A 25,996-nucleotide genomic window follows, 5' to 3' on the forward strand; every position below is an offset into this window, starting at 1 on the left:
CTTCTAAATTCTTTACATATATTACTTCATCTAATTCTTACACCAGCTATATAAAATGAAGTAGGTACTATTAGTATTTCCATATTGCAATTAAGGGGTTAGATTTAGCGGGTTAAATAATTTTGTCTAGATTCACATAGTTCATATGTGGTGTGTTCAGAAAAGGTCCAGGTTGTCTGTCTCCAGAGTCCACACTCTTACCCACTGTGCTTTATTGCCTTTGTTAGGCCTGTGACCACCCACCATTATTCAAATGTATTGCCTATTTTGGTAAATTCTTCTCCTTACAAGTTCTACCTCCTTAAAGCAGAAGGCATTTTTTTCTGCCTCCCTTGCAGCTAGGGTGCAGGCATAAGACCAAGACTCAGCTGGTCAATTGTATGTGTGCTAGATTTACATTCTGAAGAGAGCGTATGAGGAAAGAAACAGCATGTTGAATACATTTTCTGGGGAGAGTGGCAGCAAAAGTGTACCAATTCCAGAGTACTCGTGAAGGTTCACATATATAGTGTCCAGTGGAGCAACTTATAAGTGGGGCAAGTTGAGGTGCCTACCCAATGCCAGTTGCTGTGAATCTTCACTGGAACCTCACAATGTGGTCTGTGTAATATTTGTATGTATATCTTCTAAGGGTAACTCTCTGGCTCTCTGAGAGATTCAGTAGGCTATCTAATATCCCTTAATGAATTCCTTTTCTGCTTAAACTAGCTAGAATGAGTTTGGGTATTTATAAGTAAGAACTTCAGTTGATTAAAAGGGTAGGAACATTTTTTAGAGAAGAGCTGTTATGAGCTCCATTATGTCATTTAGGATGCTTGTGAATTCATTTCACTGAATACCCAGCTCAATCATGTTTAAAAATAAGGAAATTTATTTGCTCATATAACAGGAACTCCAGCCTTTGGGTCTGATTAATCTAGCAGCATAATGAAATCCTCATTGCCCCAGGGTCTTCCTTTGTTTCTTCTTTGTGTTTCACAGTTCACAGCTTCATCCTAAGGCTGCTTCCTCTTGTGGTCAAAGGATGGCTGCTTGTCTGGCCTTCATGCTTCCTCGTTCGTATCTAGCCTGAGAGTCACTCTCAGATGTCTCTCCCAGAAGTACAAGCAAGAACTTTTCTAAAAGTCTCATAACTCTTGTCCTATTTATTTTCTTACTACAGGAATAATTATTGTCAAGGGAGATGCAAGTATTCTTAAATTAATGAGGCCCACCCCAAGACTGAGACTGTAGTCAGTTCTCCAAATTACATTGCTATTACTCAGTTAGGAAGGGGTTATATAGAGTAGACAAGTGCAATGTCTACAACCCCAAAAGATGAACATTCCCCAAAGTTATCCACTTATAAACTGCTGCTTGATTAACTTTGAAAATGCTTTTATAACAACCTGTTGGGGTAGGTATTATTGATCTCAACTTTAAAGATGTTGATACTGAGACTCCAAGAAGTTAAATGACTTGCCCAGGTTACACAGTAAGGAATTGACTAAGTAAGGACTCAAATCTATGTCTTCTGATTTCAAGGTCTTGTATACTTTCCACTTATTCCCAGCTGTTCTTAAGATAACAAGAATAAAATTATTCTTTGAAACAGCTTCCACATATCATGCCAATATAGAAATGTGTGAGAAAAAATATCAAACTCTTCTCAAAAGTTTTTAATACTTATTTTAAAAAATTTATTAGAAGTAAAGAACTGTGAAGAAGATCAAGTCCTCTATCCACCTCTTCTGCCTAGCAAAGTAGATCTCCGGCAGGTCACCATAATTCCACACAATGAGTGGGAAAGAATTCGAGATAGCCTTGACAGTTTGACAAGAGAAGCAGCACACCTTCGTGCAGAAAGAAAGGCAAAGAAAGAAATGCATTTCCTATCCCAAGAAGTGGTAAAACATTGGACTAATACATATGCAGTAAGTATTAACCACCCAGGAGTACGTGTGCACTGAAGACTTACTCTTGTTTCTTAGTGCTCTTTTATAAGTATTTTTAACATAGAAAATATCATTAAAATGCATTGAAACACATTTTCAACAGCTTTATTTAGGTATAAGTGACATACAATAACCTGGACATATTTAAAGTGTACAATTTAAGATTTGACATATTTATATAGCCCTGAAACCATTATTATAATTAAGATAATGAATATATTCATCACCATAAAAAAGTTTCCTCATACCCCATTTTATTCCCTCTCACTCCTCCCCATGCCCCCTCCGGTATCTCCAGACAACTACTGATCTGCTGTCTATTATAAATTTCACTCAGCACAATTATTTTGAAATTCTTTCATGTTTTTGTATCAATTATTCATTCATTTTTATTGCTGAGTGGTATTCCATTATATGGATATATCACAATTTGTTTATCTGCTCAGTTGTTGATAGTTTGACATCAAGCAAATATTGACGTTTGAGCTGTTTCCAATTTTTGGCTATTATAAATAAAGCTGCTTATGAACATTTGTGTATAAGTCTATGTATGGACATATGCTTTCATTTCTTTGGGGTAAATATCTTGGTGTATAATCATATGATAGCTGTACATTTAATTTTGTAACATTTAACTTCCAAGCTCTTTCCGAAAGTAGTCGTAATTTTACATTCCCTCCAGCGGTGTATGATAGTTCTAATTCATATTAGAACACATAGTTCTAATATGTGTTTCCTCCACATATTTGCTGAATTGCTATGTTCAGTCTTTTTAACTATAGACTTTCTAATAGGTGTGAAGTATCTCATTATAATTTTAATTTCTCTAATTACAATGATGTTGAACATCTTTTCATGAACTCATTTTCTATCTGTATATCTTCTTTGGTGAAATGTCTGTTCAGATCTTTTGCTGGGTTTGTCTTCTTATTGAGTTTAGAGAATTTTAAAATATATTCTGAATACAAGTCCTTTATTAGATATTTGATTTGAAAATATTTTCTCCCAGTTCATGGCTTGGCTTTATATTCCATTACAGTGTCTTTCTAAGAGCAGAGTTTTTAATTTTAATGAAGTCCAGTTTATCGATTTTTCTTGTATGGATCATCCTTTTAGTGACTTACCTAAGAAATTTTTGCCTAACTCAAGATCACAAAGATTTTCTTCTGTGTTTAAGTTTAAAGTTTTAGATCTTTTATATATATATATATATATATATATATATATACACACATATATATATATGTATATATATATATAAAATATATATATCGTCTATATTTAGAAGTGAGGTATGGATTGATGTTTATTTTTTTGCATATGAATATCCAATTGTTTCAGCACAGTTTGTTGAAAAGACTGTTCTTTCCCCCACTGAATTGCCTTTGCACATTTGTTGAAAATCTGGTTGTCCATATATGTGCAGGGGGAATTTCTGGACTCTGCTGTTCCATTGATCTATTCATCTATCTTTATTTCAATAACACACTGATCTGAGAATTGTAGCTGTAATAATAAGTCTTGAAATCAGATAGTATTAGTCCTCCAACTTTGTTCTTTTTCAAAGTTGTTCTGGCTATTCTGGGTCCTTTGCGCTTCTACATGAATTTTGGAATCAGCTTGTCAATTTCTACGAAAAAGCCAGCTGGGATTTTGTTTGGGATTGTGTTGAATTTCTAGATCAGTTTGGAGAGAATTTACATTTTGACAGTATTGAGTCTTCTGACCCATGAACACAGTGTTTTTCTTCCATTTGTATAGGTCTTATTTAATTTATGTCAGCAATATTTTATAGTTTTTAGGGTATAGGTCTTATTCATATTTATCCCTAAGTAATTACTATTTTTATGTATTATAAATGATTTTTTAACATTTCAATTTGTTATTCATTGTTAGCTATAGAAATACAGTTAAGTTTTTCTACGTTGATCTTGTATCTTGCAACACTGTTAACCTCACTTATTAGTTCTAGTAGCTTTTTTATAGATTCCATCAGATTTTCTACATAGACAATCATGATGTCAGAAAGTAAAGACAGGGACTTCTCTGGCGGTTCAGTGGTTGAGACTCCGTGCTTCCACTGCAGGGGGCACGGGTTCCATCCCTGGTCAGGGAACTAAGTTCTCTCATGCTGCAGAGCACAGCCAAAAAAAAAGTTAAAGACAGTTTTACAAATTTTACTTCCTTCTTTCCAATCTGGGTGCCTTTTAGTTCTTTCTTTTTTTTCTTTTTCTTTTTGACTTATTGTACAGGAATGGATGTTAGATTTTTAAAGTGCTTTTCTTTTGCTTATATCTATTGAGGTAATCATGAAGTTTTAATTTTTCACTTTGTTATATGGTGTATTTCATTCATTATTTTCAAATATTGAACCAAGCTTGCATTCCTGGGATAAACGTCTGCTGGTCATGACGTATTATCTTTTTGATGGATTCAGTTTGTTAAAATGTTAATTTTTGCATCCGTGTTCATGGGGGATATTGGTCTGTAGTTTTCTTGAAATGTCTTTGTCTGGTTTGGGTATCAGGGTAATGCTGGTTATTGTTGTGATGGAGGATTGCACAAAAACACAGGATTTGAAACTGAGGAACCAAGGAGCTTCTTGAGGAATCAAGGCAGCTTCTTTTCAGCTGCCTTTGATTTGTCTCTCTTCCTATCTTTTTCTAGAACTACATATGTCTTTGCTGTGCCCTTCTTTGTGCTTCTGTAAGATTCTCTACCTAAGAGGTACAATAACCTGCAGTTTAGTTCCATGTACATGAGTGGGAAACTACTTCAAAGTGGGGAGGTGTCCTCTAACTCCTTTTACTGTCTCACCTGGAGGAAAATGCTGAGAAAAGGTGTTCTCATCTCCCACTACACTTTCCTATATCATTTGAGGAACTATAAGGCAGGATTTTCTCCTATTTTCTAGTAGAATTTTTAAAATTATGTGGAAGCATAATATCTGTTCAAAGAGTTCTCACCTTTTATTTTTTTCAACATTGCATATTTCCTTACTTTGTTGCAATGTACATTATTTGTCTTTGGGAGGGGACACAGAAAGCTTGTGTTACCTTGCTTTAGGAACAGTGTTCATAATTTATTCTTTTTCTTCTAGAAGAGGGAAGAGTTATATCATGACTGATATATAAGTAATATATACAGTATAATATATGACATTCTGAAAAAGGCAAAACCTATAGGGAAAGAAAACAGATCAGTAGTTGCCAGGGAGTGCAGGTAGTTGACTCTAACAGGGCATGAGGGAGTTTTTTGGGAGGATGGAACTGTTCTATAAGTGACTTTATGCATTTGTAAAACTGTACACTGAAAGCATATGTAATTTATACTCTAAAAAACTTGATTTTAGAAAAGCCCGTGGTCTATAAATAGATGGGGAGTGGAATATACCCCCTGTTTTTTTTTTTTCTTCCAGAAGTACCACAGTATACCTAATACTTTACACCTCCATGGGTGTTAAAGAAGGAAAAGAAATGTAGTAAACGTAGTGGAAATATAATAATAAAAACTGTACTATAGGCACAGAGATTGGCAAAATGATACATCATCAGAGAGAGCCTAGAAGCAGTCCTGTGTTATATATGGGAATTTGACATATGCTAGAAATGTCATTGCAAATCAGAAGGGAAAAGATGGAAATTCAATAACAGATACTGAGATAATCGGCATATGGACAAGATGAAATTTTATCCCTATGGTACAGAATATACAAAAATGAATTTCAGCTGGATTTTAGACCTAAATGTGAAAAGTGAAACAGTAAAACTTTTAAAATAAATCATAGGATATCTTCAAGAATTCAGGGTAAGTAAGATTTTCTTAAGACGTAGGAAGTGTGACCCATAAAGGAGAAAAAGACTTCTTCTGACATGGGACATTGGCTACCTCCTCAGGCGTGTAGAAGAACATGTAAAATATGCCACTGTTGATTTTTTAAAGGAACACAAGTAGTAATATATATATATATATATATATATTTGTTACTTAAATATAGAAAGGAACTATGGAAGTAAATGCAAGAAACTAATAGTGGTTATCTTAGAGACTGCAGATGGAAGTTAGGATTGGAGGGAGAGTTCCACTACATACTTTTGTTATATATATATATATATATATATATATATATATATATATATATATATATATATATATATATATATATAAATATGTGTGTGTGTGTGTGTGTGTGTATATATATATATATATATATTTTGGGTTTTTTGGCTACACCATGCGGCATGTGGGATCCTAGTTCCCTGACCAGGGATCGAACCCGTGCCTCCTGCATTGGAAGCATGGAGTCTTAACCACTGGACCGCCAGGGAAGTCCCCATATACTTTTTTAATATTATGAATTTTGAACCATGTAAATGTGTTAACTACCTAAAAAATTCAATTAAGGATTAGCTCATAAGTGTAACCTCATATTTGTTAGTGATATATGCAAATACAATAAAGACTCATAAGGAAAGCTCAAATTATCATATTATATGTTTAATTTTGTAAAGTTAAGTTGAAAAAAGAAAACAGACTACTGCTTTTGTCATTTTGTAGGGGATGAAAGAACAGAAACTTGAAGCCAAAAAGAAACGTGATAAAGAAATAGAGGCAGAAAGACAAATTCTTGATATGGAAGAAGCAATACACCAACAAGGAGAAAGGAAAAAGGCCATTGAATATGCAAAGCAATATCAATTTTACCAGACAGAAAGAGTGAAAAACTTTCATGTACTACTTGGGTTTTCTTGTATTTATATATATATATTTAACATATCTATATATAATTAGACTTTATTTTCTTAAAATATTGCAATTTTTTTTGTAGTCAGGACTTCTTCTTAGTAGAGTTTTGAAAGAACGTGATGCACAGATTGACTTCCAAAAGAGTAAAATAAAATCAGATAAAAAATGGGAGGAACAAGTGAAACTCAACGCTGAAAAAGCTTTTAAAGAAGAACAAGAAAAAGCAGAAAAACAACGCAGAGATAGAGTGGCTCTTAGCAAAGATCATTTAAAACAGTATGTATACATAAATTACCTTTTTTGTACTTTCCTCTTTTTCTCATAATGGATATAGCTTTTTTTTTCCTGATTATAAAAGTAATATATGCTAATATACCTAGTAAGTAGAAAAAATAAAAAGAAAGAGGTTAAAATCATTATTACCACCTTACCCAGAGATAATATATTGGTTACCATTGTTAAAATAATGTTGCATAACAAACAACCACACAATCTAGTGGCATTCAGCAGTAAACATTTATTTCTCATGTATCTGTGGGTTGTTTGGGCCTGGCTGGGTAGCTTGTCTTCAAACTGTAGGACTGGCTGTGTTTCCTTGTTACTGTGAGAAAGGCTCTGATCCTGCTCCATGGGGGCCTCATTCTGAGGTCCAGAATGAAGGGACAGCAAGCACCTGGGGAAAACTTTTCTCATGATATTGACAGATGCAAGAGATTGAGCCCAAGCTTGCAAGCACATGGCAAAACTCAAAGTCAAAGGGCAAGGAAATACAGTTGGCCCACCGTGAGTCTAAAGCAAGTCACGTAACCATGCTGACATCAGTGGGACAGAGGAGTGGACTCCCATGGAAGTGGGAGTGAGAGAGTCATTTTGAACAATAACCTAATCCAACACAATAATTTGTTATTGTTTTGGTATGTAGCCATACAGACTTCTTTTTGGTGTTAGTGGTGGAGAGGGTCACATTCATTGAGGTATAATTTACATTTAAGAAACTTCACCTTTTAAAAAGCATATGGCTACAGCTGATTCACTTTGTTGCAACAGAAACTAACACAATATTGTAAAGCAATTATACTCCAATAAAGATATTAAAAAATAAAAATAAAAAGCATATTGGTGTATAACCACCCCCAAATCAAGATACAGAACACTTGATCGCCCCAGAAAGTTCTCTTGTACCCCTTTGCATGAAATTCTATCCCCTGCCCTCAGCCTGTGGCAGTCATTGATCCACTGATACAGACTTTTTTTCTGAGCATGTGTACTCACATTTTATAAAATAAAATTGGATCCACAGTATTATTTTTTCAAATATTTTTTTCACTTACCAGTATGTAATGAATTCTTGCCATGTTGGTAAATAGAAATCAAACCTGATCTTTTTTTTAAAGTAGCTAGTAGTGTATATATGGGGGGATGTATTTGTGTGTTATTTTACTTTTCTGAGTAACTGACACATGCAAATAGGAAAAGGCACAGAGGGGATTTACTGAAAAGTCTCTTCCTTGTCCATCAGCTACCATGTTTCTCCACTGTGAGACCAGTTTCTTCATACTGTAGTTTAAATGTATATACATTATATAAATGTATCCAAAAATTAAATTATACTCTGGTGGACAGTTTTACCATTTTTAAAGAAAAAAATATTTTCATAATTAAACATTACATCATCAATTCATGATCATTATAGAATTAAAAATACAATTAAACAAAATAAAATATAAATGAAAAATCACCAGAAATGCTGCGATCCAGATTAGGCACTGTTAACATTTGAGTGTACGTTCATCTCCTCTTCAGAATTTTTAAAAAATGTTACAAATAATAAATGAATATATGCTTATTGTTTAAAATTCAAGCAATACAGCAAAATTTGGAGTAAAATTTAGAAGCTCTTATTTCCACTCTATTCAATGTTTGTCTCTTTAAGTCCCATTTAACTCTTCAAAAATAGCTATTATTAAAAGTTTTTCTGGTTTTTTTGGCCACGTTGGGTCTTTGTAGCACATGGGCTTTCTCTAGTTATGGCATGTGGGGGCTACTCTTCGCTGCGGTGCGCGGGCTTCTCATTGCAATGGCTTCTCTTGTTGCAGAGCACGGGCCCTAGGCGCGCGGACTTCAGTAGCTGTGGCTTGCGGGCTCTAGAGCGCAGGCTCAGTAGTTGTGGCGCACGGGCTTAGTTGGTCCGCGGCATGTGGGATCTTCCCGCACTAGGGCTCGAACCCATGTCCCCTGCATTGGCAGACGGATTCTTAACCACTGCGCCACCAGGGAAGTCCCTAAAAGTTTTATAGCTATCACTTCAGGATGTTTTATTGCAGTTACTGATACTTCTTATATTCAGGACATATTTAAAGTGTGTATATATTTTTTAACGTGGATGTTATATATTGTTCTGTGACTTTATTTTTTCATTCAACAGTATACCTTGAACTTTTTTTTTTTTTTTTTTTTTTTCTCTTTTTTGCGGTACGCGGGACTCTCACTGTTGTGGCCTCTCCCGTTGCGGAGTACAGGCTCCGGATGTGCAGGCTCAGCGGCCATGGCTCACGGGCCCAGCCGCTCCGCGGCATGTGGGATCTTCCCGGACCGGGGCATGAACCCGCGTCCCCTGCATCGGCAGGCGGACTCTCAACCACTGCGCCACCAGGGAAGCCCCCTTGAACATTTTTTATGCCAGAAAATATGGATCTGTCACATCTTTTAAAATAATCATATTGTATACTAAACATGTACCATGATTTATTTAACTACATTATTACTGAGGGAAATTTGGATTCCACTCCCCCGCCCCATTTCTAACAATGCTGCAGTGAACATCCTTGAGCATATGTCTTTTGTGCAAAGATGTATTTATGTAGGATAGATTTCTTGAAATGGATTTGGATTTACATTTGGAGAGATACTGCCAAATTGCCCTTTGAGAAGGTTTTAAGTATGCGTTCATTAATGATGTCTGATACACTTTTCTTTATATTATAACCAATTCTGGATAGTATTTTTTTTGTGATTTAATGTGCAAAAACTGGTATCTTAATTTACATTTCTCTTAGTTTCTAGTAAGGCAGTGCATTTTCTCATGTGTAAATGTTCATTTGTTTTGGGTTTTGTTATCATGAATTGGTTACTCCTTTGTTCTTCTGTGTAAGTTGTTTCATACTGAAATGTATGTTTATCATTGATTAATTAAAACGTGATTAATAAGTGTTTTTTACATATGACATATCGCATATTTGTGTTACCTTTTCTGAATGTTTTTCAGTATTTAGAAAATATTTATTTTTATGTGCTCAAATCTGTCTTTTTTCATTACTATGAAAAAAAGGTTTTGGTATATATATTTATTTGTCAAAATAACAAATGTCTAAGTGAGATAGACATGAATTCTCAGGATACATGTGTTGCCAAATTATGTATTCTTCATTTCTTTTAACCCTTAGTAAAAAGAGAAGGGAAATGTTGGATTTATTGTAAGTTTTTTCTTTGGTGGTGTAGCGACCCAAGGGTTAGTGCAAGTTAGGGATAGAGCTGTTGGCAGAGGGAGGCAAATATTTGACCAGTGATTCACCCTTGAGAAATCTCTCTTCTTATATTGGCTGTTGCAGCTCAGGTGTAATTACAGGTAGCAGCCTGATAGTCAGCAAGCTACCTGACCAGTGCTAAAACCTACAGGACATCCTCCCACTTACAGCCTTTGTATGTGGGCTGTGTTTGGGCCCCAGGATCCCCTTTCATGTGGTCTTTGGCAATAGGGTGGAGGTTCAGGCAGGTTTAGGATTCATTTTAGTTCTTTCTTTGGATTATCTTCAGTGTAGTCTAGGAGATTTTCCATTAGGCTCTGAGGTCAGCATAAATTCCTTTACTTACTCTTCACAGTGGGCTCTGTCTTTGCGAATGGTGGCCAAGTGTTACTTATTCTCATTGCATTCTCAACTGCCCTATTTTTCCCTAAAATTTCTTGAAAATTCAGGTATGTGGGTAAGACCTTGCTTTAGTTTCTAGTAGTGGTATAGAATTTTCCCCATACCGTTGGTTGCACTGTGGGGAATTAGGAGGGGAATGATATGTGACATGTGAGCTTGGTTTGCCAGTTTGGTTCCAGAAGTCCTACATCTTAAATTTATTAAGAAACATTCATAGAAAGTAGAGTAGTGGTTGTTAGCAGCTGGAAGAGGGCACAATGGTGAGTAATACAGGGTCTCTTTTTGGGATGATGAAAAGATTCTCAAATTTAGATAGTGGTGATGGTTGAAAATATCTATAAATGTTCTAAAAACAACTGAATTGTACACTTTAAGGGGTGCATTTTTTTTTTTTTTTTTTTTTTTTTTTTTGCGGTACGCGGGCCTCTCACTGCTGCGGCCTCTCCCGTTGCGGGGCACAGGCTCGGGACGCGCAGGCTCAGCGGCCATGGCTCACGGGCCCAGCCGCTCCGTGGCATGTGGGATCTTCCCGGGCCGGGGCACGAACCCGTGTCCCCTGCATCGGCAGGCGGACTCCCAACCACTGCGCCACCAGGGAAGCCCTAAGGGGTGCATTTTATGGTGTGAAAATTATATCTCCATAAAGCTGCCATTAAAATCTAAAAAAAAAAACAGAAAAAAGAAACATTACGGGACTTCCCTGATGGTCCAACGGTTAAGACTCTGAGCTTCCACTGTAGGGGGCATGGGTTTGACCCCTGGTCGGGGAACTAAGATCCTGAATGCCACGTGCTGTGACCAAAAAGTAAAAAAACAAACCAAACAAACAAGAAATTCAATTACAAAATTATCACCATGTTGTATTCTGTTGAATGTTGATGCATGTGTCAGTTATATACAACTCAGAATGCATGTTACTTTAAAATATTGTTAGGAATGGTGATGAGCCAATAAAAAGCCTCTTTAAGACAAAAGTAAAATTGGAATCATAGCACTGGTATTAACCTGAGTGGAAACAGAGGACTATATGGTAGAAAATGGAGGAGAAGAAGAGGATTTTTTTCCCCTTTTCTTGAATAATAAGAGTTTATTCCAGAGCAAAATTTCAAGAGAGGCTATTTATTTATTCATTCAATCGTCATTCATTGTTACATTTATTGAACAATGTTTGCCATCCACTATTCTAGTCACTGAGAATACAAAGATGAATACAATAGTCCTTTTTCCTTAAGAAGTTTACAATCTGGGGAGGAGGGTATAGATATGGAACAAATAATTAGACTATGATAGTAAATATTTTGGGAAATATATATACAGAGTGTATGGAAGAATATAAAATGGACAACTGATTCAGTCTAGAGAAGGCTTTTCAGAAGAGATCAGCTCCTGTACTTAATTCTGAAGAATGAGTAGGAATAAGCCATGCAAAGAGTAAGGGATGTAAAAGTATTTTAAGCAGAGGAAATAACATGGGTGAAGGCCCACAGGTGAGACAGAATATGGTGGATTTGAATAACTACAAGATGGCTGTAATATAGAGGACTAAGAGGGCAATGTTAAAGATGAGATCGGAGAGACAGGCAAGGGCCAGATCATGATGTGCCTTGTAGGCCATGTGTCTTAAGGGCTCCCAAAATTTGGGATGACTCTCCTCTTTGAGTAGAGACCAGATTTTAATTCTTTTAATCCCTAAGAAATGGGAATTGCAGGTTCCAAGAGGCAAGACTCTTTTGCATGCTCTACTAATTGTATTACCAAGTGCTACCCAGGTGTCATCTGGTGGTGATTTAAAATATATCCACACAGATTTGATATTCCTCCCTTCAGAGGACAGAGCCTAATTCCTTTCCCTCTTGAGTGTGGGCCATACATAGTAACTCATTTCCAAAGAATAAAATGAGGTAGAAGTAATGGTGTGTGACATCCTGAGATTAGGATATAAAAGGCATTGTGACTTTCTCCTTGGCATCTCTCTTGGATTGCTCATTCTGGGGAAGCTAAGTGCCATGTTATAAGATACTCAAGAAGCTCTGTGGAGAGGTCCATGTGTCAAGGAGCTGAGGCCTCCTGCCAATGGATATGTGAAAATTGGTTCTCCAGACTCTGTCAAGCCTTCAGTTGATTACAGCTCCAACATCGTGACTGCAATCTCTTGAGGACAACCCAGCTAGGCCACTCTCAGCTTCCTGAATCTCAGAAATGGTATGAGATAATAAATGTTTATTGTTTTAAGCCACTAAATTTAGGGGTAATTAGTTATTCAGCAATAGATGACTAAAACACCCTGTACAGCTGCAGGCCCTGTACCTGAAAGTGAGATTTTTCACACGCTTCTTAAACAATCTCTAGGCTGTAGGCCTGGAGCAGTATAAGAGTCTGCCTGTGACTCACAGTGGGCATGATGAGGATAGGGCAAATAAGGGACTCTAGTGACACCAAAATCCCCCCAAAGAGGGATTTTGACCAATAGCCTTAAACATAATTATTGAAAAGACACTTAAGAGTATAGACAAAGAATAATTCTATTTCCTTCTATTGATAGGTAAGCCTTTCTCTAGGAAGAGGCCCATAGACCTTGCTTAAGAACAACTCAGTTACTGTTACTCTCATCAGCTTCCCAAGAAAAGGAAAAATCATCATAGGACAGCTTGCGTCACTTTCTCCTGGATAAGGGAAGAGGGCTTAAGTGATCTTATTTATTCCTACTGATTAAAAGCCATCCTAAATCTTGTAACTTCCAAATTTGTCACTCTAGTCCAGACTCTCCCTTAAGTCCCAGTTTCACATATCTCACCACCTTTAAGACATCTCCATTTGGACATCTCTTACGTACCTCAGATTTAAAATGTCTAACACAGAATTATTGATTCCACACCCACAGTGGACTTCCTAGTGGCATCCTTACCAGTCAGTTTTCAAACCAGAAACCTAGGAATCCATCTTTATTTTCCTTTATTTCCCAAGTCAAATTTATCAGCAATTCATGTTGATTTTTTTCTCCAAAACAAATCTTGAATTTATTGCTGTCATCTTAGTCCAAGCCACCCTCATATCCCATGGATTATTGCCTCAACCTCTTAACTGGCCTCCTATTCTCTCTTCCTAATCCCTTCTCCTTTCATCATCCAGAGAGATTTTATTAAAATGAAAATTGATTTTATTATTCTCCTACCTAAAACATTTCAGTGACTTTCCGTTCATTTAAGATAAAATGGAAACTCGACTATCTCTGGCAAGGCCTTGTGTCAAAGGGCCTCATCTACTTCCCAAACTCCTTTCCCACCACTCTTTCTCATTATACCTCCATTACCCTGATCTTCCAGACCTCAGGCTCCTGTCAGATCATTGCTTGCCACATGGCCTTTTCACATGCTTTTTCTTCTGTTGGGAATTTTACCTTCCCGTTCTTCATCTGTGGGCTTCTCATCAGCTCAAAGAGGTCTTCTTTGTCTTAGGGAACAGCTCTGTCCAAACAGCTTTCTCTGTTATGTAAAATAAATAACTCAATTGTTATTCTTTTTCTTGTCCTGTTATTTTCTTTTATATATATATATTTAAAATTTATTTATTTTCTTTATTTTTTTGGCTGCATCAGGTCTTAGTTGTGGCTCACGGGATGTTTTGTTGTGGCGCATGGGCTCTTCGTTGCAGCACGGGGGTTTCTCCCTAGTTGAGACGTGCAGGTTTTCTCTCTAGCTGTGGTGCACGGGTTCCAGAGCAGGTGGGCTTTGTAGTTTGCGCCATGCGGGCTCTCTTGTTGAGGCACGTGAGCTCAGTAGTTGTGGTGCGTGGGCTTAGTTGCCCCGTGGCATGTGGGACCTTAGTTCATCTACCAGGGATCGAACCCGCATGCCCTGTATTGGAAGGCGGATGATTCTTTACCACTGGATCATCAGGGAAGTCCCTTGTTCTGTTATTTTCTTTACAAGAATTACCTGGATTTGTAATTACATTATTTTTCTATTTACTTGCTTTTGTTTTCTTGTTTTTGCCTGTCTTCCCACTGGAATGTAAGCTTCTTGAGGTCAGGAACCACGTTTGTCTGTTTCATGGTTGTAGTAGAAATTCAATAAATAGTTGTTAAATAAATGAATGAGAGGTCTCAAGATTACAGAAGAGTTAAGTGTGATTCTTAAGTCTCTAGAATAGGCAACAGAAAAGAAGTTGGTACTGTTCACCACGATAAGGACAAGAGACCAAAAGGATCAGTTTAGAAGAGGAGGAGGATGAATTTGCTTTTAGACATAGTGAATGTACCTATATAATAAAATAGTCAGGTGGTGATGCCTTTTGGGTTGTCTCTTCAAGAATCAAGCATGTCTATTGTAATAGAGACCTCATTTTTTTAAAAAATAAAATTATTTATTTATTTATATTTTTGGCTGCGTTGGGTCTTCGTTGCTGCTCACGGGCTTTAGTTGCGGTGAGCAGGGGCTACTCTTTGTTGCGGTGCGCGGGCTTTTCATTGCAGTGGCTTCTCTTGCTGCGGAGCACGGGCTCTAGGTGTGCAGGCTCAGTAGTTGTGGCTCACAGGCTCTAGAGCGCAGGCTCAGTAGTTGTGGCGCACGGGCTTAGTTGCTCCGTGGCATGTGGGATCTTCTCAGACCAGGGCTCGAACTCCTGTCCCCTGCGTTGGCAGGCAGATTCGCAACCACTTTGCCACCAGGGAAGCCCCAGAGACCTCATTTTTTTGGGGGGGGCCTCTCACTGTTGTGGCCTCTCCCGTTGCGGAGTACAGGCTCTGGACGCGCAGGCTCAGCGGCCATGGCTCACGGGCCCAGCCGCTCCACGGCATGTGCGATCTTCCCGGACCAGGGCACGAACCCATGTCCCCTACACCGGCAGGCAGACTCTCAACGACTGCGCCACCAGGGAGGCCCCAGAGACCTCGTTTTTGATGTTGGGCTGCTGACTTCTTGTTAGGCCCCACCCTCCCTTCCCCTTTGGCCTTATAAGAAGGCCCCTGGGCTTGCCTTTTCCTTGGTTGCCAGTAGGAAATTTAAATCTCCTGTGCACAGGAGCTTTTCCCCAGTTTCACCCCTCAGTCACAATAAAGACCCAAACTCACTTCCTCTGCTTTGCCCAAGTCAATCCAGACCTACTTATGCCTACACAGCTCTGTTGGGTGTCCCTTATGTGATAATACTTTCTCTCAAATTCTCTTGGTGTGTGGAGGGTCATCTGAGCCACATTTTGGGTAGGGGTCCCTTCCACTTTTATAGGAGTTCTATGTAACATCTGTATAAAGTCAAGTCAGATCTGGGCTAGATCAACACAGATTTGGGAGCTTCAGAATGTAAATCAGAGGTAGCAAAGAGGTTTCATGACAAATTCTGCTCGGATGGTTTGGCAGAGGCTGCCAGTTCATTGGGCTGAGCAGGACCAAGATTTTTGCACTGATTTTTGTTTTGCATTGATTATTGGTGTCTGCTATGGTCATGGGTGTTGGAAGTAAAGATATAAATGTTGGGCTTCCCTGGTGGCGCAGTGGTTGGGAGTCCGCCTGCCGATGCAGGGGACGCGGCTTTGTGCCCCGGTCCGGGAGGATCCCACATGCCGCGGAGCGGCTGGACCCGTGAGCCATGGCCGCTGAGCCTGCGCGTCCGGAGCCTGTGCTCCGCAATGGGAGAGGCCACAATAGTGAGAGGCCCGCGTACCACCAGAAAAAAAAAAAGATATAAATGTTATGTATTTCTTCCCTGAACTAGAGGATCTCGGATTTCCTTCAAAATGTTGACTTTGCATTAAGCTAAACCTATGGCAGATAGTTGAGTAGTCTACCCAAACTAAGGTAAAAGTCTTTATTGACAGTCTTTAATAGTTATATAAATCCTTGTCAATATTATCTCTTCACTGACACTAGAGACATTTTTTCTTATTCACTCTCAGAATAGGTAAATTTTTTTTTGGCTGAAACAATGAATTGTCCAATACGTGTATAGGTATAATGTTAGTGATTTCCAGATTTGCTAAGGAATGTTAAAATTGCAAATGTTTTATATCTTGTTTTCCCTTAAAGTAGCAATTTTAAAACTTCAAAAACTTTCTCAAAATTAGATACATCTCTTTTTATAATGTCCTTTAAATCTTGATGATTGACATGAATTTGCTTCTAAGAGATTGTTATACTATTAAATAGTTCTAACAAACTAAACAAATAAATAAAAATTTGAAAACCTAGTATTTTTAGGGAAATCATAAAGTTGATTTAGCTGTGGCCAACAGTGACTTTTTTCTTAGCTCCTCCTAAAGAGAGTGACTGTGACTCTAAGTGGCTGCTTACTCACCTGTTCTGAATTGGCTTAATAATACCAAAGTGAACTTACTGGCTCACTTAACTGTGAAGTCCTCTGTGGCACAGGGAAGGGAATTTTCCCCCTCCCTGAAACCAAGAAAAAAATGTTATGATTGGGTGCATATGAAAGAAAGGCTTACTCCTCAGTCTTTTTGTCTATTTAAGTGGGTTGTTTACCCACTCTGTACCCAGGAAGAAAAAGAACTGGAGACAACTGATAGAGAGCACCAGTGGAGCAGCCTGCACACGTGTTGATTGGCTGACCGGGATGCGTGGGCACATAGACAAAGATACCGGCGGGGGGGGGGGCGGGGGCTTGAGCTGTTTTGCCAGTATGCTGAGGATTGACTGCCAGATGTGGTCGCGGAGAGTCTGCAATAAGCTACTGATGGTGGATGCTCCTGATTGTGATGGTGGTGGGGTGGGGGGGTGTGGGTTGTAGAGGTAGAGCTGGAGCTAAATGCAGATCAGAGCTCTGCAGTGAGGACACTGCTCAGGGATCTCTGAAGAACTCACGCATAAGCCCTGTGAGACAACCAGCATTTAATGGCTAACCACTCAGAAGGCATCAGTAGTTAGTCAATGTTGGCTAGAGAAAGGATAACAACCAAAGTGGCCAGCTGGGTAAGGAAGTTGTTGCCCTTCTTCCATCAAACTCCAACTCCTGAGAGGCCAGATCCATAGCTTAGATAGCATCTTCTAGTGCTGAAATTGAAAAGCAGTAGGGATTAGGGACTTTTCTGTAAAATAATGTCACCATTTCAGCATAGTGTCTGTCATTCAGTTAACTGGTTCTTTCTAAAGGAAAGGAACATTTGAATCTACTGTAGGACTTAATTTTGGTGAGGAATGAAACAAATTTTGAAGAAAGGAAGATATTGGCCATCCTGGGTTAACCAAGATTGGATTTGTTTTTGTATTTTTTAAAAATTTTTTCTACAATTTATTTGTTTGAATCAGATTCCAACTAAGGTTCATACATTGCAATCGGTTCCTATGTCCTTTCTTTTAAAAAAATTATTTATTTATTTATTTATTTATTTATTTTGGCTGTGCCAGGTCTTAGTTGTGGCATGCGGGATCTTTAGTTGTGGCATGCGGACCTCTTAGCTGCGGCACGCATGTGGGCTCTAGTTCCCAGAACCCAGGCCTCCTGCACTGGGAGCACAGAATCTTACCCATTGGACCACCAGGGAAGTCCCTGGATTTGGTTTTAATCACTGCTCTTTACCTATCTGTTCTTGTCCCAAAAGAAATCCACAAGTTCTCCTTTATAGTTTCAAATCATCCCAGGTAAGACTCTAATTCATTTCTTTAAAATATATTCTATTTTTCTGCATCGCTCTCAGTTATAATTATGTTTTTTTCTTCAGAATAAAGGAACATGAAGAGGAAGAAGAGAGAAGGAGAAAAGAGGAAGAAAAGGATGCTGAGGAAATAAAGCGACAGAATTCATTATATGAAATAGAAATGAAAAAAGAAAGAGGAAAGAAAAAAGAAGAGATCAATGAAAACAGGAGACTATTTTTTGTAAGTTGAAAATACTTCAAAAATGTATCTCTTCAAAAAATGTACAGAGTCCAATGCCAAATTTTAATATGTTTTTTATAAATAATAGTGGTATAGAAAAGAAGTTTGCTATTAAGTTGGGTTTTTAAGTGTACTTTGGGGGGAGCTATATTTGCTGTTATTTCATTTGGATGTGCTCTCATTCATGAACAAGAATTAAGAGAATGAGACTTTTTAAAAATGAATTTTGTTATCCTAAATATGAGAGTTGTAATGAGCAATGAATGGGGTGATACGTGTTTGGTATCTCCTGCACTATTAATATATGCTGAATAAATGGTAATAATTATTTTATGGTAGTTGCAATTTATTTTGTAATTTTTTATATTCATTTCTTTAAAGTTATTTTTTATTCTTAAGTAACATATACACAGATTTAAAACATCAAACATCACCAAAATGCTTAAAAGAAGAGTAGCAGTCATTGCTTCACTCCTTCTGCTTCTTGGAAAATTATATTCTAAATAATCTATGTATTTTAGGGACTTCCCTGGTGGCACAGTGGTTAAGAATCCGCCTGCCAATGCAGGGGACATGGGTTCGAGCCCTGGTCTGGGAAGATCCCACATGCCGCGGAGCAACTAAGCCCGTGTGCCACAACTGCTGAGCCTGTGCTCTAGAGTCCACGAGCCACACCTACTGAGTCCGTGTGCCACAACTACTGAAGCCGTGCACCTAGGGCCCATGCTCCCAAACAAGAGAAGCCACTGCAATGAGAAGCCCACGCACCACAATGAAGAATAGCCCCCGCTCACTGCAACTAGAGAAGGCCTGCGCACAGCAACGAAGACCCAGCACAGCCAAAAATAAATAAATAAATAAGGAAATAAATTTAAAAATAAATAAATAATCTATATATTTAAAAAAATATATTCAGTTTTAAAGATATGTATCTTGATTTATCAATTTTAAACATTTTCTGTCTCTCTGCCCTGGTAGTTGAGGATTTAGCTCTTTCCCAATACTGTCCCCTTCCCATCCACCTCTTCCCCCCAAATCATCATGGCATAATTTTAGTTTAATCATTATTATGATTTTATAAATATTGTTCTCTGAAGAGCTAAGAAATATACTATGATTATAATTGTTTGCTTCCATAAATGTTTTTCTGTGGTTAAAATAATTCTCATTGTTTGCATTTGCTTTAAAGCTCTATACCTCAATTTTTTCCATATGTTCAGTACGTTCTGCCAAATGGTTAATGATATTAGTTTTCAAATGTTCACCTAAGTAATGTTAAATTATTTATGGTTTTCTTGGAGCTCCCCCATACAGAGTCCTCCGTCCTTCTCTTCCTTCTAGACTGTTTGCTCTCTAGGCCTGCTGCTCAGCTGTCATTCTGGAGCTTCCCTGTGCCACTTTCCTGGGTCTCAGCTCCTATTTCCTGAATCTTATGCCTTCCTCTTTCTTGATTTATTCCTTCATCTTTCTGAAATACATCTTTTTTTTTAAATATTTATTTATTTGGTTGCACCAGGTCTTAGTTGAGGCAGGTGGGCTCCTCAGTTGCGGCTCCAGGGCTCCTTAGCTGCAGCACGTGGGCTCCTTTGTTGTGGCAGGTGGGCTCCTTAGTTGTGGCAGGCAAACTGTTAGTTGTGGCATGCATGTGGGATCTAGTTTCCTGACCAGGGATCAAACCTGGGCCCCCTGCATTGAGAGCATGGAGTCTTATCCCCTGCATGACCAGGGAAGTCCCCTGAAATACATCTTTGAGTAGCTTCTGAAGAAAGGGTATAGAGGAGGTAAAAATTTTGAATTCTTATCTGGAAAGGTTATCATCTAAAGTAACAGTTGCTTTGGGCTTCCCTGGTGGCACAGTGGTTAAGAATCCGCCTGCCAATGCAGGGGACACGGGTTTGAGCCCTGGTCTGGGAAGATCCCACATGCCGTGGAGCAACTAAGCCTGTGTCCTGCAACTACTGAGCCTGCGCTCTAGAGCCCATGAGCCACAACTACTGAGCCCGCAAGCCACAACTACTGAACCCAAGAGCCACAACTACTGAGCCTTTGTGCCACAAATACTGAAGCCCACACACCTAGAGCCTGTGCTCTGCAACAAGAGAAGCCACCGCAATGAGAAGCCCATGCACCACAACAAAGAGTAGCCCCTGCTCGCTGCAACTAGAGGAAAGCCTGTGTGCAGCAACAAACACCCAATGCAGCCAAAAATAACTAACTAAATAAATTTATAAAAAAAAAAATAAAGTAATGCTTTCTTTATAGTTTGGGTGTAGAATTCTGGGTTCAGAATTCAGAGTTTTGTATTTATGTTTTCATAATATTCTAGCTTTCAGTATTGCTATGGAAAAGTATTGTGCCATTTATGGTATTCATTCTATGTATGTGATCTGGTGTGTTTTGTTTTTACTTCCCTTGTCTCTCTTTCTCTGAAAGCTCTGAGGGTCTTTATCTCTGCAACTGTAAGATTTAACAGGGACGTACCTCGTTTAGGTCTTTTTCATTTTGCTGAGCACTCAGTTGATGCCTCAACCCATAAATGCATCAGGTTTTCTTATTTTATTTCTTGTATAATTTTGTCCCTTTCTATTTTGTTTCTACCATTCTAGAACCCCTCTGATTTATATTGGACTTTCTGAAGTGATGCTCTAATTAAAAAAATATTTTCTCATATTATTAGTTAGGGTAAGACTCAAAAGTTTATAACAGAAAACCCAAAATAAAGAATGTAAAAAATTACAAAATAAATTGCAACAGTACCTTTATCTGAAGTGCAGAGGTGGTCATGCCAAGGCTGATATGGTACCTCCAGAATCAAGGGGGAATGAGACAGCTTCTCTTTTTTTGCTTTGCTATTCTTGGAACATAGGTGGCTTCTGTCCTCAGGATTGCCTCATGGCCTTGAATAGCTGCTGGAGCTCCTGGCCACATTCCAGGCAGCAAGAAGGAGAAAGGATGAAGGACAAAAAAGGATTTCCTAACTATCTGTCTTCCTTTTAAGGAACTTTTTCAGAACTCCCACTTAACAATTTCCATTAAATCTCATTGGTTGTAATTTAGTGACACCTAGCTGAAAAGAAAGCTTGGAAATATAGTCTTCTAGATGAGCATATTGCCACTCTGAACAAAATCTGGGTCCTGCTACTAATGCAGAAGAGAAGAAAGACTCTTGGGTAGGCAATTAATTGTTCCTGCCATTTTTGGTTTTTGTTTGACTTTGAGAGTTATTCTCAACTTTGTCTTCTAAATCTTCTATTGAATTTTTAATTTTAACTATCAAAATTTTAATTTCTAAGAGTTTTACTTGTAATATTATTATTCCTTTTGCATAAAATCTTATTCGTTGTTCATGGATATAATATTTTTATCTTTCCAAGTCACTTTGGAATAGGACAGACCTTGTTTTGTATGCTAACACTGCTACTTACTAGCCAGGTGACCTTGAACTGAGGCTTTCAATTTTTAAAAATCAGGATTAACTTTGTGTTAACTCTGGGCTTTTCCTTTTTTTTTTTTTTTTTTGCGGTATGCGGACCTCTAACTGTTGTGGCCTCTCCCGTTGCGGAGCACAGGCTCCGGACGCGCAGGCTCAGCGGCCATGGCTCACGGGCCCAGCCGCTCTGCGGCATGTGGGATCTTTCCGGACCGGGGCACGAACCCGTGTCCCCTGCATCAGCAGGCAGACTCTCAACCACTGCGCCACCAGGGAAGCCCATGGGCTTTTCTTATTATAAAAAATCTGTATGAACATTTACAATAAACTTAGAAAAAAACAGTAAAATAAAGTTTTTAAGAAATAATTCAAAACAATCACTTTTAAGAGTTTGATATTTTCATTACCTTTTCATGTCAACTAATATATCTCGTAACCAGATTACAGCTTTGAAAAGTAATATCCCATAAAATAAAAAGTACTTAAGAGTAGTAGGTACGTAGTAGACCCTGAGTTATAAATATAGTGGAATATTAAATATTATACCTAACAACTTTTACCTTGAATTGATTTCTACTTATAGTAACAGAAAGCACTGATACATCTATGTATCCAGGCTGTTGTGTTCAAAGACACCTATTTTTATGATGGCTAATGCAGGTCAGGTTGTAGAGTTGTAGAACCCTCTGATTTATATTGGACTTCTGAAATGATGCTCTAATTTAAAAAATATGCTGATATGAACAGATTTTTATTCTTTGTTAAAAAACTGACCTATTAAACATTTTTTAATTAGAATATACATCTCTATAATTTTTTGTATATGCACAAAAAGAAAGTCTGGACAAGAAAGTAGTTTCACAGTAATTGAGTCTGGTGGGTGGAATTAGGAATAGGCAGATGGTGGATGTGGTAGGAAGGACGCTTTACACTGTGTGTTTTTAAAATATTGTAAATTTGTGTAGCATATGACTATATTAACTATTCAAACATTAAATGAATGTATACATATTTACTGTATTTTATCTGATTATAGAATTATTTTAAATTCATATTTGTAAAGAAATGAGATATTTGAAAAGAAATACAGAAAATTAAGATGTGAAAGTCACCTATAATCTCATACCCTAGAGATAACTACTGTTAACATTTGATACATTTCTTCCAGTTATATATACATTATAAACTTGTATTTATATATATTTGCAAAACTGAAATACTCCATGGTAATGTTTTATATTCTGCTTTTTTCTCCTACTTACTGATTATGTTATTTGTATCTTCCCATGTCTTTGAGAGTGTAATTTATTTAACCATTTCTCCATTATTGACTACTTAGAGGTTGTTTCCAATTTTCACTGTTATAAATAACTTTGAGGTGAAGTGCGTGGTAGGTACATAAAACGTAATGTCCAGCTCTGATTATCTCCTTGGGATATTTCTCCAAGAGAGAAATAATTGTATTAGAAGCTGTGACCATTTGACATTTAATATCGTATTAGATATCTATATGTTGAAAGATACTTTTCTTTGTGATAGAATAATACACAGTTTTTTCCTCCAAGGAACATCTGAATGATAAAAATACCATCAAAGCTGTAGAACAGCAGCAGCAAGAGGAGGAAGATGAAAAGATTAGAAAATTTATCAAAGCGAAAAAGCGTCTTACACAAATGGGGAAAGCAAAAGAAGCTGAAACACACAGGTCAGCTTCTAAAATAATTTTTGTGATTAATAAAGTACTGTCTGAAATTATTTTATTTTAAATCAGAAGTTGTGATATGAGAGTAGTCTTTAGGAAAAAGGTCTCATTATTTATGTCAGGGCGTTTAGTGACATGGTGATTTCAGCTTGGAGCACGTGAGTTGGGGTTCCCTTGGAATATTGATGACATCTGTGTGGTAGGTGGTTGGAAATACTGAAAATCTCTACTTTAGGAGAGGGGTATGAACTGGAGATGGCTTCGTGAGCCATTGATGTACAAGTGGGAATTGGAACTGTGGATACAGGTGAGCTCACCTGGGGGAGTAGGTAAGAAGTGAAGGTGACATAGTCCCTAGGGAAATCCATAGTTAAATGTCAAATGGAGAATGAAGGTAATATGAAGACCAAGGAATAGTTCCCAGAGAATGGAGGAAAAGCAGAGAAACAGCAAGGGAGGGGGGATGGAGACTCAGTAAGAAGAGAGCAGTCATCAGTGTTAGATCACTAGAGGGATTAAATGAGATTTTAAAAATGAAGCACCCATCAGATTTAGAGGTCATTGCTTACCTTAGTGAGCAGTTTGGGGTGAGGTGAGGTAAGAGACTTACAGTACATCCTGTTTCTGTCTAGACCATGCTTTTCACTTGTGCAAAACCCTCTGATGGCTTTACATCACACTTAGAGTGTTGACTATGGCCCATAAGGCTCTACATCCATCCTAATTCCCAGCCGACCCCAGCCTCCTCTCTCAAACCTCATCTCTTACTGTTCTCTCTTTCTTTCCCTCTTTGTCACTCACACTGGACTTCTCCTGTACCCTCTTTGGGGAATGCTCACCTCCTTTAACTCTTTCAGATCATTACTCAAATATTGCCTTCTCATTCAGGCCATCCCTATGTTATTTAAAATTATAAGCCCAGGGCTTCCCTGGTGGCGCCGTGGTTGAGAGTCTGCCTGCCGATGCAGGGGACCCGGGTTCGTGTCCCGGTCCGGGAAGATCCCACATGCCGTGGAGCGGCTGGGCCTGTGAGCCATGGCTGCTGAGCCTGCGTGTCTGGAGCCTGTGCTCCGCAATGGGAGAAGCCACAACAGTGAGAGGCCCGCGTACTGCAAAACAAACAAACAAACAAAACTAATATAGTAAAATTACAAGCCCACACCCCACATTGCTTATCACTTTAACTGCTTTCTTTTTCTTTGTTGAATGATACAGCACTATTTTAATTATTTATTTTGTTTGCTGTCTCTCTACCCCAACTATTGTGAAAGCTCCATGAAAGTAGAGATTTTTAATGTTTTTGTTTACTGTTATGTCCCAGTACCTGGAATAGTCCCTGGCACATAGTAGGTAATCGAAGTGTTTAAAATATTGTTTTTGAAAGCCTAGATGAAATGTCACCTTTTCCATGAAGCCCTCCTTTTTTCTCATTTGCCCACATCATTTTCTAGCTTTCTCATGGCATTTATCACTTTTGCCTGCATAGCTATTTACATAATTGTCTTTTCTCCACTTTAGATTGTCATTCCCCTGGGGCATGTGCTGTGTCCTTTCTCATTGTTTCTCCCATGTTGCTTTGCAAATTCACTCAATAATCAGTGAATACGTCACAACTAAATTTAAAAGTATATTTTGCCCAATTTCCTTAATGAAAATGCCCCCATTCCTTTAACAAATATGTAGTTATTGTTTCGTTTTGTTTTTTAATTCTATTTTTATTTATTTATTTATTTTTGTCTGTGTTGGGTCTTCGTTTCTGTGCGTGGGCTTTCTCTAGTTGTGGAGAGCAGGGGCCACTCTTCATCGCGGTGCACAGGCCTCTCACTGTCATGGCCTCTCTTGTTGCGGAGCACAAGCTCCAGACGCGCAGGCTCAGTAGTTGTGGCTCACGGGCGTAGTTGCTCCGCGGCATGTGGGATCTTCCCAGACCAGGGCTCGAACCCGTGTCTCCTGCATTGGCAGGCAGATTCTCAACCACTGCGCCACCAGGGAAGCCCCTGTAGTTATTGTTGATGATGTGCCAGGCACCATGCTTGGCCCTGAACTAGAGAGAGGACTTACCCTGTCTCTGACCTTGGAAATCTCACAGTGTAAAAGGAGAGTTATTTATCTTCATATAAACAGATGAAGTCAATAAAGTACTATGAATAAACTGCAGACAGGGCATAGTAAGGATGAATTTATTCAGGATTTTGATAGCTTTTTCTGTTTTTGAGGTTAAATTTAAAGAAAGTCCTTTGACTTATTTTTATAATCTATGTGTTCAATATTAGAGCAAGTAGGATAGTCTAATAAAGTATTTAAAAATATTTTTCATGTGGAGAATTTTACACTTTATTTCCTATACACACACATACACAAGATCATACTATATGCATTATTCCCTTTGGATTTTTAGAATAGACTTTATTCTAAAAATAAAGTATAAAATAA

At 38.1% G+C, this 25,996-nt stretch overlaps 1 protein-coding gene across 1 annotated transcript in view; it reads left to right on the forward strand.

The window, feature by feature from the left end:
• The window catches only part of CFAP210 (cilia and flagella associated protein 210), a gene marked incomplete at both ends in the record, with an annotated part of 36,728 nt that overhangs the window by 3,271 nt on the left and 7,461 nt on the right, over positions 1–25,996 (forward strand). Inside the window, 5 exons of the mRNA XM_082657938.1 lie at positions 1,687–1,913; positions 6,492–6,665; positions 6,763–6,956; positions 18,275–18,431; positions 23,427–23,566. Of these exons, the coding sequence (XP_082514064.1) occupies positions 1,687–1,913; positions 6,492–6,665; positions 6,763–6,956; positions 18,275–18,431; positions 23,427–23,566 (892 nt within the window). The remainder of the gene's footprint in view (positions 1–1,686; positions 1,914–6,491; positions 6,666–6,762; positions 6,957–18,274; positions 18,432–23,426; positions 23,567–25,996) is intronic.

The sequence above is a fragment of the Grampus griseus genome (genome assembly GCF_964374135.1).
Source record: "Grampus griseus genome assembly, chromosome: 7".
NCBI lineage: Eukaryota > Metazoa > Chordata > Mammalia > Artiodactyla > Delphinidae > Grampus > Grampus griseus.